The sequence below is a fragment of the Symphalangus syndactylus genome, chromosome X, assembly GCF_028878055.3.
Source record: "Symphalangus syndactylus isolate Jambi chromosome X, NHGRI_mSymSyn1-v2.1_pri, whole genome shotgun sequence".
Lineage (NCBI taxonomy): Eukaryota > Metazoa > Chordata > Mammalia > Primates > Hylobatidae > Symphalangus > Symphalangus syndactylus.
Window position 1 is genome coordinate 111,831,707 of NC_072447.2, and position 24,442 is coordinate 111,856,148.

General features: G+C 39.4%; 1 protein-coding gene across 5 annotated transcripts in view; it reads left to right on the top strand.

Moving 5' to 3' along the window:
• The window catches only part of MID2 (midline 2), a 112,339-nt gene that overhangs the window by 58,941 nt on the left and 28,956 nt on the right, over positions 1 to 24,442 (top strand). For all 5 annotated transcript variants that reach the window (XM_055268276.2, XM_055268272.2, XM_055268271.2 and 2 more), the window contains exons 4-5: positions 18,256 to 18,363; positions 19,775 to 19,923. In XM_055268276.2, coding sequence (XP_055124251.1) covers positions 18,256 to 18,363; positions 19,775 to 19,923 — 257 coding nt within the window. The remainder of the gene's footprint in view (positions 1 to 18,255; positions 18,364 to 19,774; positions 19,924 to 24,442) is intronic.

The following is a 24,442-nucleotide window of genomic DNA, read 5'->3' on the forward strand; positions in this document are numbered from 1 at the left end:
ACTACTTTACAGTCCCACCAACATTGTAAAAGTGTTCCTATTTCTCCACAGCCTCTCCAGCACCTGTTGTTTCCTGACTTTTTAATGATGGCCATTCTAACTGGTGTGAGATGGTATCACATTGTGGTTTTGATTTGCATTTCTCTGATGGCCAGTGATGATGAGCATTTTTGCATGTGTTTTTTGGCTGCATAAATGTCTTCTTTTGAGAAGTGTCTGTTCATATCCTTTGCCCACTTTTTGATGGGGTAGTTTGTTTTTTTTCTTGTAAATTCGTTTGAGATCACTGTAGATTCTGGATATTAGCCCTTTGTCAGATGAGTAGATTGCAAAAATTTTCTCCCATTCTGTAGGTTGCATGTTCACTCTGATGGTAGTTTCTCTTGCTGTACAGAGCTCTTTAGTTTAATTAGATCCCATTTGTCAATTTTGGCTTTTGTTGCCATTGCTTTTGGTGTTTTAGACATGAATTCCTTGCCCATGCCTATGTCCTGAATGGTAATGCCTAGGTTTTCTTCTAGAGTTTTTATGGTTTTAGGTCTAACATGTAAGTCTTTAATCCATCTTGAATTAATTTTTGTATAAGGTGTAAGGAAGGGATCCAGTATCAGCTTTCTACATATGGGTAGCCAGTTTTCCCAGCACCATTTATTAAATAGGGAATCCTTTCCCCATTTCTTGTTTTTGTCAGGTTTGTCAAAGATCAGACAGTTGTAGATATGCGGTGTTATTTCTGAGGGCTCTGTTCTGTTCCATTGATCTATATCTCTGTTTTGGTACCAGTACCATGCTGTTTTGGTTACTGTAGCCTTGTAGTATAGTTTGAAGTCAGGTAGCATGATGCCTCCAGCTTTGTTCTTTTGGGTTAGGACTGACTTGGCGATGCGGGCTCGTTTTTGGTTCCATATGAACTTTAAAGTAGTTTTTTGCAATTCTGTGAAGAAAGTCATTGGTAGCTTCATGGGGATGGCATTGAATCTATAAATTACCTTGAGCAGTATGGCCATTTTCATGATATTGATTCTTCCAACCCATGAGCATGGAATGTTCTTCCATTTGTTTGTATCCTCTTTTATTTCATTGAGCAGTGGTTTGTAGTTCTCCTTGAAGAGGTCCTTCACATCCCTTGTAAGTTGGATTCCTAGGTATTTTATTCTCTTTGAAGCAATTGTGAATGGGAGTTCACTCATGATTTGGCTCTCTGTTTGTCTGTTATTGGTGTATAAGAATGCTTGTGATTTTTGCACATTGATTTTGTATCCTGAGACTTTGCTGAAGTTGCTTATCAGCTTAAGGAGATTTTGGGCTGAGACAATGGGGTTTTCTAGATATACAATCATGTCATCTGCAAACAGGGACAATTTGACTTCCTCTTTTCCTAATTGAATACCCTTTATTTCCTTCTCCTGCCTGATTGCCCTGGCCAGAACTTCCAACACTATGTTGAATAGGAGTGGTGAGAGAGGGCATCCCTGTCTTGTGCCAGTTTTCAAAGGGAATGCTTCCAGTTTTTGCCCATTCAGTATGATATTGGCTGTGGGTTTGTCATAGATAGCTCTTATTGTTTTGAGATGTGTCCCATCAATACCTAATTTATTGAGAGTTTTTAGCATGAAGGGCTGTTGAATTTTGTCAAAGGCCTTTTCTGCATCTATTGAGATAATCATGTGGTTTTTGTCTTTGGTTCTGTTTGTATGCTGGATTACATTTATTAATTTGCGTATGTTGAACCAGCCTTGCATCCCAGGGATGAAGCCCACTTGATCATGGTAGATAAGCTTTTTGATGTGCTGCTGGATTTGGTTTGCCAGTATTTTATTGAGGATTTTTGCATCAATGTTCATCAAAGATATTGGTCTAAAATTCTCTTTTTTGGTTGTGTCTCTGCCTGGCTTTGGTATCAGGATGATGCTGGCCTCGTAAAATGAGTTAGGCAGGATTCCCTCTTTTTCTATTGATTGGAATAGTTTCAGAAGGAATGGTACCAGTTCCTCCTTGTACCTCTGGTAGAATTCGGCTGTGAATCCATCAGGTCCTGGACTCTTTTTGGTTGGTAAGCTATTGATTATTGCCACAATTTCAGAGCCTGTTATTGGTCTATTCAGAGATTCAACTTCTCCCTGGTTTAGTCTTGGGAGGTTGTATGTGTTGAGGAATTTATCCATTTCTTCTAGATTTTCTAGTTTATTTGCATAGAGGTGTTTGTAGTATTCTCTGATGGTAGTTTGTATTTCTGTGGGATTGGTGGTGATATCCCCTTTATCATTTTTTATTGCATCTATTTGATTCTTCTGTTTTTTCTTCTTTATTAGTCTTGCTAGTGGTCTATCAATTTTGTTGATCTTTTCAAAAAACCAGCTCCTGGTTTCATTGATTTTTTGAAGGTTTTTTTGTGTCTCTATTTCCTTCAGTTCTGCTCTGATCTTAGTTATTTCTTGCCTTCTGCTAGCTTTTGAATGTGTTTGCTCTTGTTTCTCTAGTTCTTTTAATTGTGATGTTAGGGTGTCAATTTTAGATCTTTCCTGCTTTCTCTTGTGGGCATTTAGTGCTATAAATTTCCCTGTACACACTGTTTTGAATGTGTCCCAGAGATTCTGGTATGTTGTGTCTTTGTTCTCGTTGGTTTCAAAGAACATCTTTATTTCTGCCTTCATTTCATTATGTACCCAGTAGTCATTCGGGAGCAGGTTGTTCAGTTTCCATGTAGTTGAGTGGTTTTGAGTGAGTTTCTTAATCCTCAGTTCTAGTTTGATTGCACTGTGGTCTGAGAGACAGTTTGTTATAATTTCTGTTCTTTTACATTTGTTGAGGAGAGCTTTACTTCCAACTATGTGGTCAATTTTGGAATAGGTGTGGTGTGGTGCTGAAAAAAATGTATATTCTGTTGATTTGGGTTGGAGGGTTTTGTAGATGTCTATTAGGTCCGCTTGGTGCAGAGCTGAGTTCAATTCCTGGGTATCCTTGTTAACTTTCTGTCTCGTTGATCTGTCTAATGTTGACAGTGGGGTGTTAAAGTCTCCCACTATTATTGTGTGGGAGTCTAAGTCTCTTTGTAGGTCACTCAGGACTTGCTTTATGAATCTGGGTGCTCCTGTATTGGGTACATATATATTTAGGATAGTTAGCTCTTCTTGTTGAATTGATCCCTTTATCATTATGTAATGGCCTTCTTTGTCTCTTTTGATCTTTGTTGGTTTAAAGTCTGTTTTATCAGAGACTAGGATTGCAACTCCTGCCTTTTTTTGTTTTCCATTTGCTTGGGAGATCTTCCTCCATCCCTTTATTTTGAGCCTATGTGTGTCTGTGCACATGAGATGTGTTTCCTGAATACAGCACACTGATGGGTCTTGACTCTTTATCCAATTTGCCAGTCTGTGTCTTTTAATTGGAGCATTTAGCCCATTTACATTTAAGGTTAATATTGTTATGTGTTAATTTCATCCTGTCGTTATGATGTTAGCTGGTTATTTTGCTCGTTAGTTGATGCAGTTTCTTCCTAGCCTCGATGGTCTTTACAATTTGGCATGTTTTTGCAGTGGCTGGTACCAGTTGTTCCTTTCCATGTTTAGTGCTTCCTTCAGGAGCTCTTTTAGGGCAGGCCTGGTGGTGACAAAATCTCTCAGCATTTGCTTGTCTGTAAAGGATTTTATGTCTCCTTCACTTATGAAGCTTAGTTTGGCTGGATATGAAATTCTGGGTTGAAAATTGTTTTCTTTAAGAATGTTGAATATTGACCCCCACTCTCTTCTGGCTTGTAGAGTTTCTGCCGAGAGATCCGCTGTTAGTCTGATGGGCTTCCCTTTGTGGGTAACCCGACCTTTCTCTCTGGCTGCTCTTAACATTTTTTCCTTCATTTCAACTTTGGTGAATCTGACAATTATGTGTCTTGGAGTTGCTCTTCTCGAGGAGTATCTTTGTGGTGTTCTCTGTATTTCGTGGATTTGAATGTTGGCCTGCCTTGCTAGATTGGGGAAGTTCTCCTGGATAATATCCTGCAAAGTGTTTTCCAACTTGGTTCCATTCTCCCCGTCACTTTCAGGTACACCAGTCAGACGTAGATTTGGTCTTTTCACATAGTCCCATATTTCTTGGAGGCTTTGTTCATTTCTTTTTATTCTTTTTTTCTCTAAACTTCTCTTCTCGCTTCATTTCATTCATTTCATCTTCCATCACTGACACCCTTTCTTCCAGTTGATCCAATCGGCTACTGAGGCTTGTGCATTCATCACGTAGTTCTCTTGCTGTGGTTTTCAGCTCCATCAGGCCCTTTAAGGACTTCTCTGCATTCGTTATTCTAGTTAGCCATTCGTGTAATTTTTTTTCAAGGTTTTAAACTTCTTTGCCATGGGTTCGAACTTCCTTCTTTAGCTCGGAGTAGTTTGATCGTCTGAAGCCTTCTTCTCTCAACTCATCAAATTCATTCTCTGTCCAGCTTTGTTCCATTGCTGGTGAGGAGCTGCATTCCTTTGGAGGAGGAGAAGTGCTTTGAATTTTAGAGTTTCCAGTTTTTCTGCTCTGTTTTTTCCCCATCTTTGTGGTTTTATCTACCTTTGGTCTTTGATGATGGTGACATACAGATGGGGTTTTGGTGTGGATGTCCTTTTTGTTTGTTAGTTTTTCTTCTAACAGTTAGGACCCTTAGCTGCAAGTCTGTTGGAGTTTGCTGGAGGTCCACTCCAGACCCTGTTTGCCTGGGTATCAGCAGCGGAGGCTGCAGAACAGCGGATACTGGTGAATCACAAATGTTGCTGCCTGATCGTTCCTCTGGAAATTTTGTCTCAGAGGAGTGCCCAGCCGTGTGAGGTGTCAGTCTGCCCCTACTGGGGGGTGCCTCCCAGTTAGGCTACTCAGAGGTCAAGGATCCACTTGAAGAGGCAGTCTGTCTGTTCTCAGATCTCCAGCTGTGTGCTGGGAGAACCACTCCTCTCTTCAAAGCTGTCAGACAGGGACATTTAAGTCTGCTGATATTTCTGCTGCCTTTTGTTTGGCTATGCCCTGCCCCCAGAGATGGAGTCTACAGAGGCAGGCAGGTCTCCTTGAGCTGTGGTGGGCTCCACCCAGGTCAAGCTTTCCAGCCGCTTTGTTTACCTACTCAAGCCTGGGCAGTGGTGAGCGCCCCTCCCCCAGCCTGGCTGCCGCCTTGCAGTTTGTTCTTAGACTGCTGTGCTAACAATGAGCGAGGCTCCATGGGCGTAGGACCCTCTGAGCCAGGCACAGGGTATAATCTCCTGGTGTGCCATTTGCTAAGACCATTGGAAAAGCACAGTATTAGGGTGGGAGTGACCCAATTTTCCAGGTGCCGTCTGTCACCCCTTTCTTTGACTAGGAAAGGGAATTCCCTCACCCCTTGAGCTTCCCGGGTGAGGCGATGCCTCGCCCTGCTTCAGCTCACACTCGGTGCACTGCACCCATTGTCCTGCACCCTCTTTCTGAGACTCCCCAGTGAGATGAACCTGGTACCTCAGTTGGAAATGCAGAAATCACCCATCTTCTGCATCACTCATGCTAGGAGCTATAGACTGGAGCTGTTCCTATTCGGCCATCTTGGCTCCACCCTCCTGTTTTTTTATACCTTTTTTTTCTTTGAGAAAGAGTGTCACTTTGTCACCCAGGCTGGAATGCAGTGGCGCAATCTCAGCTCATTGCAACCTCCGCCTCTCAGGTTCAAGTAATTCTCCTGCCTCAGACTCCTGAGCAGCTGAGATTACAGGCGTGCACCACCATGCCTGGGTATTTTTTGTATTTTTAATAAAGATAGGGTTTTACCATGTTGGTCAGGCTGAACCTAAAACTGACCTCAAGTGATCTGCCTTAGCCTCCCAAAGTGCTAGGGTTACAGGTGTGAACCACTGCACCTGGCCCATCCTATTCAGGGCCTCTGACCCCCTTGGGGTTTTCCCCATAGAAACCCCTTTGTTTATTTCTTGACTCACAAGGTAGTTGAGATCCCTGGAAATATGTTCTCAAGACCTCTTTGTTGCCCAGTCACAGAGTTCAGTGTTGGTTATTATTCTGAGGCTTCCCTTCCCTCTGATGCTTACAAACAGAATTCCTCTGGTCCTTGTCTTTCAGGCTCTTTCCTGGTACTTCTCTATGTTATTTCTCTACTCCCTCAGCTTAGAAGCAACATAGGCTCTTCTTCAGCTATTTTCACTCTTCCACTTGGGCCCTTGCTTCTTCTAGTGGGCTGGAATCAGACTGTTTTCTGTCTGCCTGGAATCAGATTTTTTCCCTTTTGTAATCCAGAGATCCCTGTCTCAGAAAGAATGACCTCTTTCTCAGAACAATGCCCTTTTTGACCTTAGCTATGAGAGTTCAAATTTCCTGACCCTCCCAGTAGAGATTCCTTGCTCTGTGTATATACAGGGAGTATCAGGATGGTGAATCCATCCCTCAGAAACAAATGTCTTGGGAGGAGTGCTTATGTCAGACTTGAGTACAGAGAGTGGCTAAATGCTCCCCACAATGTGATCTGAGACTTAAGAAGGTGGAAACATTCACTGGCTTGCCTTGTTCTCCTCCCCTTCCATAATTCCTTGGTTGTGAAGGCAGTGAAAAGGATGGCCTTGGAAAAAGCCCTAGACTAGAAATCAGGAAACCTGGGTTCTCCTGCTGGCTCTGTCACCCACTAGTCACGTGAACTTGGGTAGAACAGCCTGTGCAAAGCTCTATTAGACTGCCTGTTCTTCCATGAAGGAATTTCTTGGTTACAGGCTGTTTCCTTGGTTGGACTAGAAGCTTCCTGAAGGTAGCAGCCATGGCCATGCCACAATCATTTTGGAAACTGCAGTTTCTAACTGGTCTCTCTGGCTCATCTGGTTCCCCTCCTATCCATTTTCCACATTGCTGTGTAAATGAACTTGTAAAATGCAAAACCTGTCATGTCACTCCCTACCACAAACCCTTTAATGGTTCCTCCACTGCCTTTAAAACCCATTATGATCTGGACCCTACCTACCTCTCTAGCATGGTCTTCTAGACCTTTTTGCTGTCTTCGTCTTCTCTGCTGTGAATCTCCCCTTCCTCTAACTCTTATTCATTCTTTAAAAATATCATATCCTTAGGAAGCCTTCCTTGACCATCTAAGCTCCCCACTTGACAACTGTTGGTTAAATCCCCATCTTATAAGCACCCAAAGATTATCCTTATTACATGATAAACCTCTTTTGTAGCACTCCTCAAACAGGTAACTGCTCAGTATCTGCTTCCCTTCTCATTATAAGATTCACGAGATGATGGCAGAGGCCTTGTCTATCTTGCGTATTGCTAAGTGCTTACTAAAATGCCTAGCACATAATAACAGTAAAATTTGTTCAATGGTAATATGAAATGACCTGTAATGTATCCACATAAATGAGTGTTGACTGCTTCAAGAATTGGACGTATCCTCCATGGTAAGAGTGATGTCTGTCTATAATCTTTCATGTTCTTATGGCTTTCTGAAAAGCAGTGCTATTATTGAAATATCTCCCATAAGCATTATAAAGCAGTAAAACAGTTAACGTCCTTTTGATCTTGTAATGTAGTATTACACAGATCTTCTCACTTCGTGTAAAAAACACAATCTTTGTCAGTGCTTCTTTTTACTGCTAGAATATGAAACTATGAATTTTGCATATTAGCTGAAATATTACTAGAATGTTTTTGTTTTGTTAATATCTCAGGTTAACAATCTGCTATTTGATTCTTTAACCTGTCTTGAAAAGGCATGTATATGTCTCATTATTACTTAAAGAAATTGGGTAGCTGATTTGAGAATATACCATTATTTTAACTTTTTAGTTGATTCTATTTTTAACGTGAAAATAAACAAATCAATTTAAAAGTTTTAAAAAGGAACGATTAAGTAAATATATTTTATCTTGTTTTTGGAGGAATGTCAATATTGTGAAGCACTTTTCCAAATCCTTTTAAACAGAATATGAGTTGACTTATTAATAGTAATATGCTCACTGGGAGACAGTAAGTGGAAAGAAAAGTGATAGACTTGAGTCTGTCTGGCTCTGTTTTATAAGCTGCGTACACTGAACCTCATTTTATTCATCTAAAAAATAGGATGATAGTATGTAGTTTGAAGAGTTATTCTGAAAGTTGAAGATAATATAGAGTACTAGCACATCTAGTGATGCCCTTTTGCCATCTGTACTTTATATGCTGTTCATTCATTCCACAAATATTTAAGCGCATTTCTGCGTTGGGCCAGGCACTGGCCACATAATGGTGAACATGGCACCTGTCTTCACAGAACCTACACTCCTTCGATTTTCCGTCTGTAGGTGTACTGCTCAGTTCAGCCTTCACCTCCTTCAAGAAGCCATCACCCATGCTCTAAGCCTCACTCCCTGCCTCCCTCATCTGGTTCAGGTGTTCCTCCTCTGTGTCTTCAGGGTAACCTGTGCATACTTTCGTCATAGCACTTCTATATACCGATTTGTCTCCCCACCGGACTAAGCTCTCAGGCCGAGTATGGTGTCCTATCCTTTTTTTTTATACCCAGCACATGGCTTGATACACGAATAGGTACTGAGAAAGGATATTTGGATAAACAGTGCCATCTGGTGGCCAGATGTTGTAAGTACAATCTTTTATGCATCATAGGAGTAAGTAAAGCCCAGGTGAGTAAAGCACCTAGGAAAGGCAACTTTTTCTTTATTTTAACACAGGGAAAGGAAATATTTCAGAATATGTGGTCTCCTAGGATCTCTTAGGTCTCCTAGAGGTGTTTTTATTCCAATGTCTCTCCAAATCTTTCATAATTCAGAAAACAATATTTAAATGACACAACAGATAAAAGAAAACTATTTTGAATGTACAAAAATAAAATGAAAGAGAAATTTGTCTCCTGTAATAAAGAAATGTAACATAATATACAATACCTTTTTTCATAATACCTTTATTTCAAGGCCTACACACATTCATTCACTCCACAAATATTTACTGAGCATTTACTGTGTGACAAGCACTATTCTAGGTGTTAGAACGGTGAACAAAACAAAGTGCTTAAACTTAAGGAGCTTACATTCTAATGGGAGGAGACACACAATAAACAAACATATTTTTATTAGGGGTTATAAGTATTAGGGATAAAAATAAACTAGGTTACAGAGTGGGGTGAGTGTGTGTGTGTGTGCGTGTGTGTATGTCTGTGAGAGAGAGAGAGAACGTCATTTGAGCAAAGGCCTGAAGATGTATTAGGACTTCAGAAAACTACAGAAATGTTGGTTGACCAGGCCTGCCTAAAACATTATGGGACTTTTAGAGAGTTTTCTTTCTTTTTTCTTTTTAAAAATAAGTTTAATCTTACGTAAAAGTTGCTAAAATAATACAGAGAGTTCCCACATACATTTAACTAACCTTCTCCAATGTTAACATCTTACATAACCACACAACTATCAGAACTAGGAAACTGTCCTTGGTACAGTAATTCTATTGAGCAAACTATAGACCTCATTTGATTTTCACCAGGTTTGCACGCACTCAACTTTTTTTGAGGGGGGGCGGATAGTTCTATTAATCTTATCACATTTATAGATTCTTGTAATCACCACTGTAATTAGGACAGTATTGTTTTATCATCCCCCCAAAACTCATTTGTGCTACTTCTTTATGGGCACATCTGTCCCCCAGCAACCACTGATATGTTCATCATTACTATAATTTTCTCATTTCTAGAATGTTATGTAAATGGAATCATATAGTATGTAAAATACTGTGATTTGCTATGTTAATCATCATAATGCCCCTGAGAGCCATTCAATTTGTTGTGTACATCAATAGTTTTTGATTTTTTATTACTAAGTAGTATTCTACTATGTGAATATTCTACAATTTGTTTATATGTGCCCACAGTGAAGAGCATTTCAGTTGTTTCCAGTTTTTTGCTAATAGAAACAAAGCTGTTATGACCATTCATGTAAGGTTTTTGTGTGGACATAAATGCTCATATTTCTAGGGTAAATACACAAGGATGAGAGCTAGACAGTTTTATTTCTTCAGAGGGATCTATAAGCAAGTGCCATGCTTCACAAAACAAGCAGTAGATTGGAAAGAACACTGGATAGGACTCAGAAGATCTGGCTCAAGCCTTGCCCTGTCATTTAGTAGCAATGCGATGTTGGATGAGCCTCTCCCCTCTCTAGGCCCCATATTTCTATCTCTGAAGTGATGGAGTAGGAATCGATTATTTCTTCAGTCTTTTTAAGATCTAATTACATGGTTCTGATGAGATACAAAGGAGGTTTCTGCCTCATTTCACAAAAAATTTTATAGCTATGTACATAAAATACCAGATGAAAAACCTAGGTTATATCTCCCACCTTTTTCTTCCATGTTCCAAACAGTTACGTGGTGGCTTACACCTGTAATCCTAGCACTTTAGGAGGCCGAAGGTGGATGGATCGTTTGAGGTCAGGTGTTCGAGACCAGCCTGGCCAACATGATGAAACCCATCTCTACTAAAAATACAAAAATTAGCCGGGAATGGTGGCGCATGCCTATAGTCCCAGCTACTCGGCGGGGTTGGGGGGGGTTGGGGGCTGAGGCAGGAGAATCACTTGAACTTGGGAGGTGGAGGTTGAAGTGAGCCGAGATCACGCCACTGCACTCCAGCCTGGACAACAGAGCAAGACTCTATCTAAAAAAATAAAAAATAAACAGTTACTTTGCTTACAAAGAGAATATGAGGGAGACAGTAACTAAGCCTAAGGCTATAAAGGTTTGGTTGTCTGTTCCCTGAGGAGAAAGGACTCCAAAATCAACACAGAATTGCCACACGGCATAATGCCATTCCTAAGGCATGTATATGGAGCAGATTGTCCTCACCCTCTGTCTCCATTATTTTTATTAGTTAGACATAGGGTAAAGTACATACAAAATATATGTGTGTATATATGTGTGTGTGAACTGTCTATGCTTTTAAAATATGTTGTATTATGTATTTCTATACAGGTACTTTTTTTTTCAAAAGTCAGGTAGGAAATACACAAAATATTTGCAATGGTTAACTCTAGAGATTGTGATTGTCGTGAGAGGCAACTCTAAAGGAAAAAGAAGCATATATTTGTGAGCACAGCCTCTCTCTCTCTGGCTCTGTCTCACACACACACACACGCACGCACACACACAGTGGTTAAAATCATAGACATGAGCCAGACTGCCTGAGTGCGAATCCTGGCTCTGATATTTACTAGTTATATGACCTTGGGCAAGTTACATAACCTCTGTGTTTTCTCGGCTTCTTCTGTAGAATGGGAATGGTAATAATAGTGCCTACCTTATGGGGTTAATGGGAAAAGTAAACAAGTGAAAATACATGAAGCAATTAGAATAGTGCCTAACATGTGGTTAGCACTATAAAAGTATTAACTCTTATGTACTCCTCCCACAAGCTGATAGAAAACTTTTCTGTCAGTTAATGTCTATCTGAAGGCCTCACATAGCATGAGTCCCTGAGCCCAATTCACTACGATAGTTATACTTCTAGAAATGGCTTGGCTGCCACCTCTCCATCCACACTACTTTTCTAACTTTAACAGCCAATCTCCCAGCTACCTCTACCCTCCTAATCCCTCACCCCCTCCCTGGCCAAAAAAATTACACACTGAAGCTGTAGATTGCATAACTATGTCTCAGTATTTTTTTTTTGCTTGCTAAACTGTAGTTACTCCAGTACAGATGACTAAAAATTCTATTAATAATTTCATATATTTCTTGCTCCTTTAAGTGACCACCCTCTTTCAAGTCTAAAGAAATAGGTATAACCAATTTTTTAAAATCCCTGCTTCATTTAGTCATATTTACGTAAAGCTGGAAGGACCATCTTTGAAATGTTGCAGTGTTTACCTTTAGAAAACAAAAAAGAAGATTGTCTCTTCTTCCTCTTCCTTTTATACATTTGAAAATTCCTGATATAACAGGGCTATAGTGCTGGTGGCTATCATGATGTTAGTGCTAGTGGTAGTGATGTTTTGTGTGTATGTGTGTGCGTGTGAGAGAGTGTGAGAGTGGAAGGAGAGAGAGAGAAGGATCCTTAAAGTGTGATCTGGGTTAACACCTTAGCTTTGATGCTGCCACAGCAAATGCTATGTCTGCTTCATAAACATTGTTTTCTTAAATGCATCATTTTAAGAAAGTAATGAATTATTTGCAGCTCAGTAAGGTGACAAGGCTGTTCATGATAATTTCTTGATAATTCATCACATGTCCGATTTACCTCTCACTTTTCCTTCTCGTCTCCTTTGCACAGAAAGTGACTGCTTATTAAATAAAGCCCAACTCAGCCTCTTTTTTCTGTTATGGAGTCTGAGGAGGTGGGATAGTGATCATCTGAGTGGTCCTGGGCAATAATAGAAAGTGGAAAGTTTGTTGTGTCCCCCTCCCAGTTCTTCATGTATTGTGTCTGCCTTCTCTCTTCACCTTGCTCTCAACTAAGATGTCAATTAACAATTCTTAAGGTGTTACTATAATGCTAAGATCCTGACATTTTTATCCAAGTACTTACAGAGACTCAAAATGACAGCACAGCTCTCCATAATACATCTCCAACCCTTGTTTCTAGCCTTATTTGCCTCCATTACATCTGTCAGGCTGATCTGCTTTAACCAAGCACATATTCTATTTTTCTGCTTATGCTTTTGCTCATGCTATTCATGTAATTCACTCTGCCTAAACTTGTCTCCCTTTAAGCTCCATTTCTACCTGCCCAAGTCTTGCTCATCCTTGAAGACCAGCTCAGCTACGTGAAACTTTATCTAATCCTCTGATTGTCCTTTTCCAAATTTGCTCTTTCCTATGATCTCATACACCTTTAATTGTATTCTATTACATTACTTGTTTTGCTGATCCTTAAATTATAATTAGTTGTATTCACACTCATAGTCTCTACTAGACTGTAAGTGCCTCGAAGGCAGAAGCTGAGTCTTTTTCATCATTATATCCCACTCAGGGAAACCCAGCACTATGCTGGATACATGTGGGATATACTGTGGTATGTGGGAGACACTCAATAAATGTTTGTTGAAATAAAAACTTCCCCAAATGATCTTTAATGCCAAAATTTCACAATATTCTGGTGGAAGGGAGATCTATTTGGGCAGAAGATTTCAGAGAATAAACTAGATTGGCATTTACTTTGTAGAGTGGAGAGCACTGAGATGGAGAAGCCAGTGAGGAATTCCTTGCCATATAATTATTATTATTATTATCATTATTATTATTATTGCATTTCACTTGAGTCTGGGTATATGGGATCATCTATTTCATATATCTTGTTCCATCTGAACAGGAAATCTCAGTGCCTTCTGAACTCCTGTGCAATGCTCTATAGGACTGATGGATGTGACTAAGCTGAGGTGAAAGTGGAAGTGGGGAAGTTATCGTGGGAGTGGGTTGGAGGGAAGGCTGATGAACTTTAAACCCAGGAATAAAATAACTGTAGAATGAGCAATGGAATATCTCCCCTGCCCCCCCCCCCCAAAAAAAAGTCCTAACTATCAAATAAGCTCTCTGAAAGAAGCTAAGGGTAAAAAGGTCTAGCCCATTTACATTTCAATACAGAAGAGAAGCAATTGCCAAAATAACTTTTTGCAGTTTCTTAAATCTTTGCAACTTATGGCTTTGGTGAACTCCCACCTATTTATTTCCTTGTATCGAACAGTGATAAAGTCCTTCCATTAGGGGCCTTATGTGTTTGTATTAAGAATAGGTGGAAATTGGGGAAGACTAGGTCTTACTCTACAGTCAATCTTTGGGCTGGGAGGTAATAGGGTAGGATGGGCAGTCGGAAAGAAATATGCAAGTCAAATTTTTGCTGCCTTAAGAAGAAAGTAAAAGAGCAAAGAGCAGAGAAGAGGACCTGGAGACTTACCAGGGAGCCTGTGTTGCCTAGTGTTTAGGACTTGGAAGATTGAGGCTAAGACTCTTAGTCATAAACATCACAAACTGCCTCCCAAAAGTCTTTTTGGGGTGGGTGGATTTATACAAGTAGGTTGCCAAGATTGACCTAATGGTATTTTCAAGGAGGACAGATTTTTTTCCACAGACATAAAGCCATTTGGACAAAACCACTAACCTAATACAAAGAGCGAATGTCAAATAAAGAGCTAGGGTCTTCCACAATCCAACCAACCAGCCAAGTATGCTTATTAAGGTAACCCAGTTATTTTCAATTAAGCGTTAATAAGCAAGTGAAATACCTCAATGTATTATGTCTTCAAACAAAGAAAATACCAGGGGCTTTCAAATGTCTTACAAGCAATTTGAGTTGTTTTATTCACATCACAAAGACCGGTTTTCCCTGAAGTATTTCCTGTTCAGAAAACACTTAAGGACCCTGCTCTTCTGGGGTGCTTCTTGACATGAAAAGATTTTAATGTCATTGCTTTACCTTTAGTTTGGAACTGTGCCTCTTCAGCCAACTTTTCATTCTATTAGTTGTGCCTGGTTTTATCTCCCCTGATGTGACTGTCCAAAAAACATTCCCACCCTAGCTCCCTCATTTCACCTTATATTTTCTCTACAAAATACACTCACTGGAGTATATTTTATAATGCTTGGCATTCTTATTTTGATTTTTTTTTACTGTGCTAAATCAGTCAGTAAATGTTTGTTGTAAGGCTTTGTACCAGTTATAATGGGAGAGACAAAGCAGTGTAAAATCTTCCTTCAAGGAGCTTGCTGTCTAATTGAAGATATGTAAGCAAAAGAGTGCTTCTTATATTTGATATTTCCTTTCTATTTCTGATATTCTCCTTGGGTATGCCCTGTCCATATCACAATAGCCTCCTAAATAGTCCTCAGGTTTACTATTACCCTCCATCAAATCAGTCCCTGTTCATCTTCTTAAACAAGTTCACTGTGGTACTTCTCGCACCACCTTACCTTTCCTCCCCTCAAAAATACTACTTAAAGATACCATATTGCCTAAAAATAAAGTTCAATCTCATTTGTTTGGCTTGAAATTTCTCTCCTTCACACCTTTTTAATCTAAGTCTTATTGCATCTTTAAGGTTTAATTCAAGTTCCATTTCATCCATGCATCTTTCCTCCACTTACCCACCAAAAGTAATCTTTCCTTTTAATTTCAGTAGATTATCGTCTACATCACCCATTCAGTATTTAATTTATGCTACCTTGATTGTTTTCTTTTATATGTATATGGCTCTTCCCCATCCAGATTGCAAATTTTTTGAGGGCAGGGCCTTAGCATAATGCTTTGCACAGAAAAAATGCTTGATAAGATGTCTGGTAATGAAGACATGATTTTTCCTGGCTTCAGAGTAGAGGAAGGATTATGAGGATGGGTAGCAAAGGAAATATTCTGGAGGTAGGGAGATTAATTAACGAGGTTTGTGCAACAACAGTCCTATCACAATAGGTGATAAGGGTTTCAACCTATTGGTTCTTTGGCTCAGATCCTGACTATATTAATGAATAACTTTGTTTAAGGGTAGTCAAGTGAAGCAGTGGGAGTGGAGAAGGAACAAAGAAACCTGTAACTATTTGCGATCAGTTAGTTGTAAACACTACTGCACTTGGACCAGCCACCGAGGAAATTTAGCATGATTAAAAAGGAAAGGAGGGAAGGACTTTGGGACTGCTGTGAATTTATATGGGGACAAAGGAGAAGTAGCAGTCAGAGTTTACTGAACCCAAGTAACTGCAATAATGATAGTAGCATTGACACGAAAATAGGAAAATCAGAGGTGGAAGCCAGATCTGGAGAGAAGGCGATGTTTGTTTTTAGACTTACTGAGTTTAGGGTAACTTGAGTAACAAAGTGGAAATGTCTAATGAGGAGTAAAAGATATCTTTTTTCACATTTAATTCAATCCAACAAATAATTACGGAGCATCTGCTATGTGCCCATCATGATACTGGAGATAGATATAGTCACATAAGACACAGTTCTTGCCCTCCAGAACTCACGATGGAGTGAGGAAGACAGACTAATATGATAAAATATAGGAAATGGTATAATTGAACTATATATAGAGTATGTGAAAATATAAATAGGGGATCAATTGCTTGTGTCCAAGCAAGTGAGAAAAATTACAGAAGCGATGATCTTTGAGAAGGGCCTTAAAAGATAAGTAGAAATGTGTGCAATAAACAGATGGGGAAATGACTTTCCAAGTAAAATGACAGTCTCGGGCAAAGGCACAGGACATGAAAGTGCGTGGCATTCTAGGGGAACAACAAGGAGTCTGAAGTGACTAATGAGAAACGGATGACAGAATAAAGATGGATGATTTGAAAGAGATGACGATTTTCAGAAATTGAAGAAAAGGGTGTTGTTACACTCAACTGGAGAGCAGCATATGTGTAAGGTTAAACGTGTAGTCTCTAGTGCTCTAGTGTTGGACTCTCTCAGCCTAAATCTCATCTCTGCTACGTACTAACTGTGTAACCTTAAGCAAGTCACTTAATCTCTCTGTGCTTAGTTTTCCTCATCTGTCAAATGTAGATGAAGGTACCTACCTCGGGACTGTTTTGAGGATTGAGAGAGCCAATATATGTAAACTAATTAGAGCAATGCCTGGCATATAGTGTTATGTAAAGGCTAGTCCAAGGATTACATTTTAAGAAACCAGGTACGACATCATTGTGTACTACACCAGTAGCCACCTAAAAAAGAAATTATAAATGGCAAGTGTCTAAGTTTCTAGATACTATAAGCAAGGACCCAGAGAAAACTAAATGAATCTCTTAGTCTCAGATAAAGGAGTTCGTGAGCTGGTAAGATATCTGCCTTGGAAAGGTAGATCCAATTTAGGGAAAGGGTGAGGTGTCTGAGAAAAAAAAGTAGAATGGCTAGAGTGCCATTCAGAGTAAACAGAAGCCCCCATTGTGGCATTGCCCTAGAAAATGGAAAAAAGCAACATAAGATTGTCACTCAGCAACAGACATATTTTATTTCAGTTAAGTAGGAAACAGAAAATTAGCCATCAGGGAGCTTCAAGTATGAGAGAGGGGGTAGTAGGGTCCAGTGACAGGTATTTTGCTCGGGTTGGAGAATATGGAGGAACCCTCTGAAGAGGGATAGGAATTGGAAATGCAACCCTATCTTGCTAATGAAGCACATCTAGCCCCTTGAGTTTTGATGCTCTCAAGTAACCCATTGTCTGTTCCTCAGCCTTCTAGAGCTCTGCTCGAGTGATCCTTGAATAGACTCTTGGAATGCTTGTGCTTCCCTGTATGACTGCTCTGTGTGCTGCTGAAATGGAACTGAACCTCGCCCGCCCACCCAGCCAGCCCAGGGGTTTCACTTGACAGAACTCGGTTTGAATTCTGGTTTTACCGCTTATTAGTTGTGTGATTTTTGAGCAAGTCACTAAAATTCTCTACACCTCAGTTTCCCCATCTGTGAAATGGGAATAAACATGGTTCCTATATTGTAAAATTGTTATGATAATTACATGAAATAATTTACCTATGAAGTGCTTGGCAAGTTAAGTACTAAAAAGATGTTAGTTCCTTTCTCCTTCCTTTCCTGTTATACTTGGGCAGCCCCCAAATCCCCTGTTGTCATTTTAGCCCCTCCTGGGGGCTCTGTACCATCTAATGTCAATAATAATAGAGATGAGGAGAAGGAGAAATCAATCCATGGAAAGAAAATGAAGAATGGTAGTTTCTTTTTTCCAACCCTGACTTTGCAGTAAAGATGTTTTGATGTAGCCAGTATCCCAAAATAGGAAAGGTATTCAGATACTGGACAGCCCAAGGTAAGAAATACCCACTAAAACACGACAACTATGTGAAAAACATATACACGTGAATATACGTTTAATGATATATTTAATGTGAAAAATTAGAAGGGAACAAGGAAAACTGAAAACATTTTTGTTAGCACAATATATTGTTGTAATGTTATCTTAATATTGTGCCTGTGGAGGAGGATACTCTTTTCTTGACATACATAAATCTCCTTACCCTCTTTCCAAAAGAACAGCAGGAGGAAAGGGTACTGGAGTAAAGGGAATTGTTCAGTGGGAATAACATGCCCCCATCTCATCTGTCCTTCTGCCCAGCCTTCCATTAACCATCATGATCTACCAGAGGCCTGGAGAGCTTCCTAACTGTGGTGCTTCAATGCCCTTGCATCATTAATATCATCATCTCTACCCTTCTTCTAGGAGTGGATCTTATGAGGGAGGTATGGAAGAAGTTGTGCATGCTTAGCTGTCAGTCCGAACCTTTTAGAGCCAGCAGGGGACAAAGGCAGCAATCACTGTGTAATACTCTGAAATTTCTTGGCAGGTGAATACTGCTATGCATGAGGCAAAACTTATGGAAGAATGTGACGAGTTGGTAGAGATTATCCAGCAGAGGAAGCAAATGATCGCTGTCAAAATCAAAGAGACAAAGGTAAAGCACAGCACTTCAGTGAATCCAAGGAAGAGTTGACTTTACAAATATCAAAGTTTGATCCAGATGATTCCGGTCTGATCATGAAATCAAGAAGAAATGAGATTATAGGGAGAGAGGCAAAGAAGTGATGTTTGGCCTACTGCTCTGAATCCAGTAAAAACGATGGCCATTCTGGGGTGTTAGAAATGTTCTATATCTTGACCTGGTTTACGTGGGTGTATGTGTAGGCAAAAGTTCATTGAGCTGTACACTTAGGATTTGGGTGCTTTACTGTTGTATGTTATAACTCAATGAAAAGGAAAAAAGTAATGGTAGAAATGTGAGTCAGGATTATGGACCACGAATTCCAGGATGAGGACTCTGGGCTTAAACTGAAAAGTGTTGGGCAGCCATTCTAGTTTCTTAGGAAGGGAGAAAGATGGATTGATATGGCAGAGGTATGCAGGGTAGATCAGAATGGGATGATACCAAAGTCAGGGTAGCAAGTTATGAGACTTATGGAATGATGCTTTGTAAGAGTTGATAAAGACCTAAACCAGAGTAGTGGCAGCACAAATGGGAGGGAAGAACACAACAGGCATTGCTAGAAAGAAAATGATAGGAAACATTGAACTTTTAAATATAAAAGATGAATGAGAGAGAGAGAAGACTCAGTGAAGACATTCAGGTTTCTAGCCTGGGAACTGAAGAATCATGATCATAAGGGTCAAGTGTGAGCCTCCATACAGCTATATGGTTTTAGGCTTGTTGGCTTGCTCGTCAGTGTTAGTGGTTATAAGTTCATGCTGTGTGTATAATGTGAGATGTTTTGAGAGGCTAGAGTGATCACTAATAATTTGTGCCATGCTGAGTGGTTATAGCTTATCCAGGAACTAAAGTTTCCAAGAATACAGATTTGTGAACACACAGGTATGCATAAAGACACTTAGAGAAATATATACATAGAACTGTAGATACTCATAAAGAAAAAGATGGTACTTTTTAGTAAACATATATGTGAAAATATATTGACAACAAAATGTAAACAAACAAAAATGTAAACAATTATAATCTCTGGGTGGTAGTGTTTCTTTTATACTTTTTATTTTCTGAATTTTCTATAATGGGCATGCATTGATTTATAATCAGAAAAATTAATGTTACTAATACACAGAGGGGGTAGATAACCGAGAGTATATGACTGTGTTGCAGCCTAAGTATGTAAGCGGTAGACAAGAGAAGGAGGGGTTGGCACAAGAGACACAGTGGGTAGGGTGAGATGGTGAGTGGTTAGTACAGGGACCATGGAATATTAATAAACCTTATTTTTAGAATCACTGCAGCATACCTCCTTCATGTTGTTTTTTATTGTTTTTAATTAAGCACTGCATGTTTTATCTTATTTTTTTCTTTTACTAATTCCTTAAAGGTTATGAAACTGAGAAAGTTGGCACAGCAGGTTGCTAATTGCCGCCAGTGTCTTGAACGGTCAACAGTCCTCATCAACCAAGCTGAGCATATCCTGAAAGAAAATGACCAGGCACGGTTTCTACAGTCTGCAAAAAATATTGCTGAGAGGTCGGTTCCTTATATTCTTTGGAAATGCCTGCTCTTGTGAAAAAGGCCAGTTTAAAGTCACTTAAAGTTCAGGCATGTATCTAACAGCTGCCACCTGAAGATTTTACCAGTTAAGTAGTTATTGAGCCTCAGCGGTAAATTACCCTTCGGATTTCTGGACCCTTGTCTCTGTCTCTGCAGTCTATCAGCTCTTTTATGGCACAGTCAAGTACTAGCCCTAGCTACTGCCATAGCTCCCTGCTGCTCACTCAGCACATGAGCTTTCTATGATGGTGTTGGTTTAAGGGTAGAGAAACTTTTAGCTATATTGATAGGTGTGTGCTCTTCTCAGTCTGCATGCAGTTTCTATTGCTTTCATTTAGTTATTCTGCACATAAATCCTTTATGGCAGTAATTTTTAGGCCTTTATTTAATCACTCACCCCTTTCTAAATTAGATGAGAGTCATGAACCTTCTTCCAGAGGAAAAACAATGCATTTAATAAATACGCACAGATAATTTTCTATACTATTTCAGAGGACTCACAGATCCTTAGAAGCCCATCCATAGACCACTGGCAAAAAATCCAGGGTCTAAAGTGAAACATTGTTCAGTATAGTCACCAAAACTTCAAGGGGCTGCAGAGGCTCATGAGGCCAGATTTGACCTCCATATATCTCCTTCTCATTCATTGAAGACCTTGGCTCCAGGCTCACAGTATTCCTCCCGTTGCCTCTGCCATCATTTTGGGTGACTTCAGCAACAACCACATGGCTGACTCATCTAATGCTTTAGCCATCTAGCTTCTTTAACATCCCCTCCAACAGTGACTCTCACCTCAGGGCTCCACCTCATTCACCCATTTTCATGGACCACATGCTGAACTTCAACATCACTCAGAATTGCACTGAAATCATAACTTAAAACACCCCAGTTCTTAACTATAACCTCTACTTAACAACTCTTTTCTCTTATTTTTGTTTCGTTTTGTTTGAGACAGAGTCTCACTCTGTTGCCCAGCCTGGAGTACAGTGGTGCGATCTTGGCTCACTGCATCCTCTGCCTCCCAGGTTCAAACGATTCTCCTGACTTAGGCTCCCAAGTAGCTGGGATTATAGGCATGCACCACCATGCCTGGCTAATTTTTGTATTTTTAGTAGAGATGGGGTTTCGCCATCTTGGCCAGGCTGGTCTCGAATTCCTGGCCTCAAGTAATACACCTGCCTCAGCCTCCCGAAGTGTTGGGATTACAGGCGTGAGCCACTGCCCTCGGCCGACAATTCTTTTTTTCTTCAAATACATATATACTTCAACTTTGTTGAGACTGCTAAGGCTGACTCCTATACTTTCTTCCGACCTACCAGCTATTTCCTGTCTTCGCTTCTTTCTTTAGCCTATTTAGTATCTGTGATTTCTCACTTCAGATACTCTCTTTTCAATATTCTCAATCCCCTTGCCCCATTGTCCTTTTAACATACCAACCTGATAAAATCCTAACCCTGAATCAGTCCCACTTATTCCATTCCTATATTTGAGTTGCAGCACCCTACTGGAGAAAATCACATAACCAAAGAGGTCGGTACTACTGCATCACAAATGCATAGCTTCTAAACCTCACCTGGGCCTTCAGTGCTAACCTGAAATTCTTCTGCATTGCTTTGGTCAGCTTTCTTTTTAACTTGTCATCATAATGGCTATCTCAAACCTTTTGTACTTACCTTAAAATTCCAACTCTGCCACTTTTCTGCTTATGCTCAGTAAATGCCCTCTTATTTTACAAAGAACAGTAAGTGTGAAATAATGAATTCAACTTCTCATATCAAACTTCTGAACACACTTAGGTCCACATCCATTACTTCTGCCTTCCTTCTGATTAAAATGGAAGAGATGTCTCTTCATTTGTGCTTTGGCCAAATACACTCTTTTTTCCATAGCTTCAATTTATCCCTCTCTACAGTTGACTTCACATCCATTTTTAACCCACTCATGTCTTTCCTACCTAAAACCAACCAAACAAAAAAAACCCATGACTTTCCTCTACTTCATATCCCCTCCAATTATCACCTGTCCCTCTCCTTCCCTGCACAGCAAACTTCGCGAAAAAATTTACATTTCCTCACCCCTAATTTACTCTTCTGAAATATTTAAAATGTATTTATATCCAAGTAATACCTTGTGCATAGTTAGAAAGTAAAATATTATTATAAGTCATATTGCAAGAAATAGCAATCTCCTCATTCTCAATGTCTGCTCTCTGATAATACTATTATCAATAGAGTTCTTACTTTGTACTGGACATTATTTTAAGCCTTCATGAGTATTAACTCACTTAATCCTCAAAAAAACTTTATGAGGTAGATATTACTTTTATCCCCATTTTATAAATGAGAGAACGATGTTCAGACCAGTTAAATGACTTGCTTACAATTGTGCAACTAGTAAGGGGCACAGGCAAGATTCAAATTTAGGGAATCCAGTGCCACAGTCTACACTTTTACAACAAAGCCAAGCAATTTCAGCTCTATCAGGTGTTTTTATCGGCATGACCTTATATTTCTAAATAACATCCTTACATTGGTAGTTTTAATTTTTTTCAACTTTAGACAGTATCAATTAACTTCTGCAAATTTGGACTTTTTTTCTGCCACTACTTCTACAAATATTTTTTATGCCACTTCCTTCCTCTCTATTGGGGATTCCAATTACATGTATATTTGGCTGCCTGAAATTGTCCTATAGCTTACCAATGCTCTATTTTTGTTTTGCAGTCTTTTTATTTTTTTGCCATTGTGAAAACACATGCAAGTGTGTTTCATTTTGGATAGCTTCTATTGATATATCTTCAAGTTCACTAGCCTTTTCTTCTGCGATACCTAATCTGCTGTTAACCCCTCCAGTGTATTTTTTATCTTAGATATTATAGCTTTCATCTCTAGTTTGATTTGGGTCTTTTAAAAAATGTCTTCCATATCTCAAGATATTCAGGCTGGGCGTGGTGGCTCACACCTTTAATCGCAGCACTCTGGGAGGCTGAAGTGGGAAGATCACTTGAGAACAGCCTGGGCAACATAGCGAGATTCCATCTCAAAAAAAAAAAAAAAAAAAGCCTGCATCTGGTGACATGTGCATGTAGTCCTAGCTACTTGGGAGGCTGAAGCAAGAGGATCTTCTGAGCCCAGGAGTTCAAGGGTACAGTGAGTCATGATGCTGCCACTGCACTCCAGCCTGGGCAACAGGACAATGTCTTGTCTCTGAAAACAAAAAAAGATATTTAGCCTTTCCTCTAGCTTTCTGAACATATGGAATACAGTTAAAATAATTGCTTTTATGTCCTTGCTTGCTAATTCTAATACCTGTGTCGTATCTGGGTCCATTTCAATTGGTTGCCTTTTCTTCTCATTATGGATTGTATTTTATTGATTTTTTGCCTATCAGGTAATTTTTTACTAGATGTCAGACTTGTTAATTTTCTCTTTTGGGATGCTGTATATTTTTGTATTCCTATAAATATTCTTAAACTTTGTTCTGCAACACAATTAAGTTACTTGAAAACAGCTTGATCCTTTCAAGTCTTGGTTTTCAGATTTGATAGGTGAGATCAGAGCAATGTTTAGTCTAGAGACAATTTTTCCCCACTACTGAGGCAAAGCCCTTCTGAGTACTCTATCCAGTGTCCTATGAGTCATGAGATTTTCCAGTTTAGCTGGTAGGAACAGACACTATTGCTAGACCTATGTGAGCACCAGGGATTGTTCCCTCTTATCTTTTTGGGTGGCTCTTTCCCCAGCATTATGCAGTTTCCTCGCATGCATTTGTTGATCAGTATTCTGTTGACTACTAGAGGGAAACTCTGAAGGTGTCTAGAATTCTCTCTGCATCTTTTTCCTCTCTGGTACTATGTCCTGTGAACTCCAGCCAACTTCGTCCACTTGGATTCTCAGTTCTGTCTCCTTAATTTTAGAGAACTCATTGGACTCTGCCTGGATTTCCCCTTCCTGTACCACTTGATTCCCTTAAGCTTTTCAAACAAACTCTCCTATAGTTTATTAAGAAAGAGTACATGGGAAGTAAATTTTCAAGAACTTTTTGCCTAAAAATATTTCAAGTTAATTTTCACACTTGATAGGTTGGAAATAAATTTTGAAGTCATGACTTCATTGTCTTCTGGCTTCCATTATTCTGTTGAGAAGTTCACTGCCAATTTGAATCCAGATCTTTTGAATATAACCTATATTTAAAAATCTGGAAGCTTAAACAAAAGTTAATATTACTTTTAATTGACAAATCATAGTTGTACACATTAATGGGTTACAATGTGATGTTTTGATATATGCATACAATGTGGAATGACTGACTGAAGCCAATAAACATATCCATTACCTCACCATTTTTTGTGGTCAGCCATTGAGATTTACTCTTTTAGTTATTTTGAAACATACAATATATTATTATTGATTATATTCACAATGCTGCACAACAGATCTCAGAAACTTATTCCTCCTGTCTTTTTTTTAAATTTTATTTTTATTATACTTTAAGT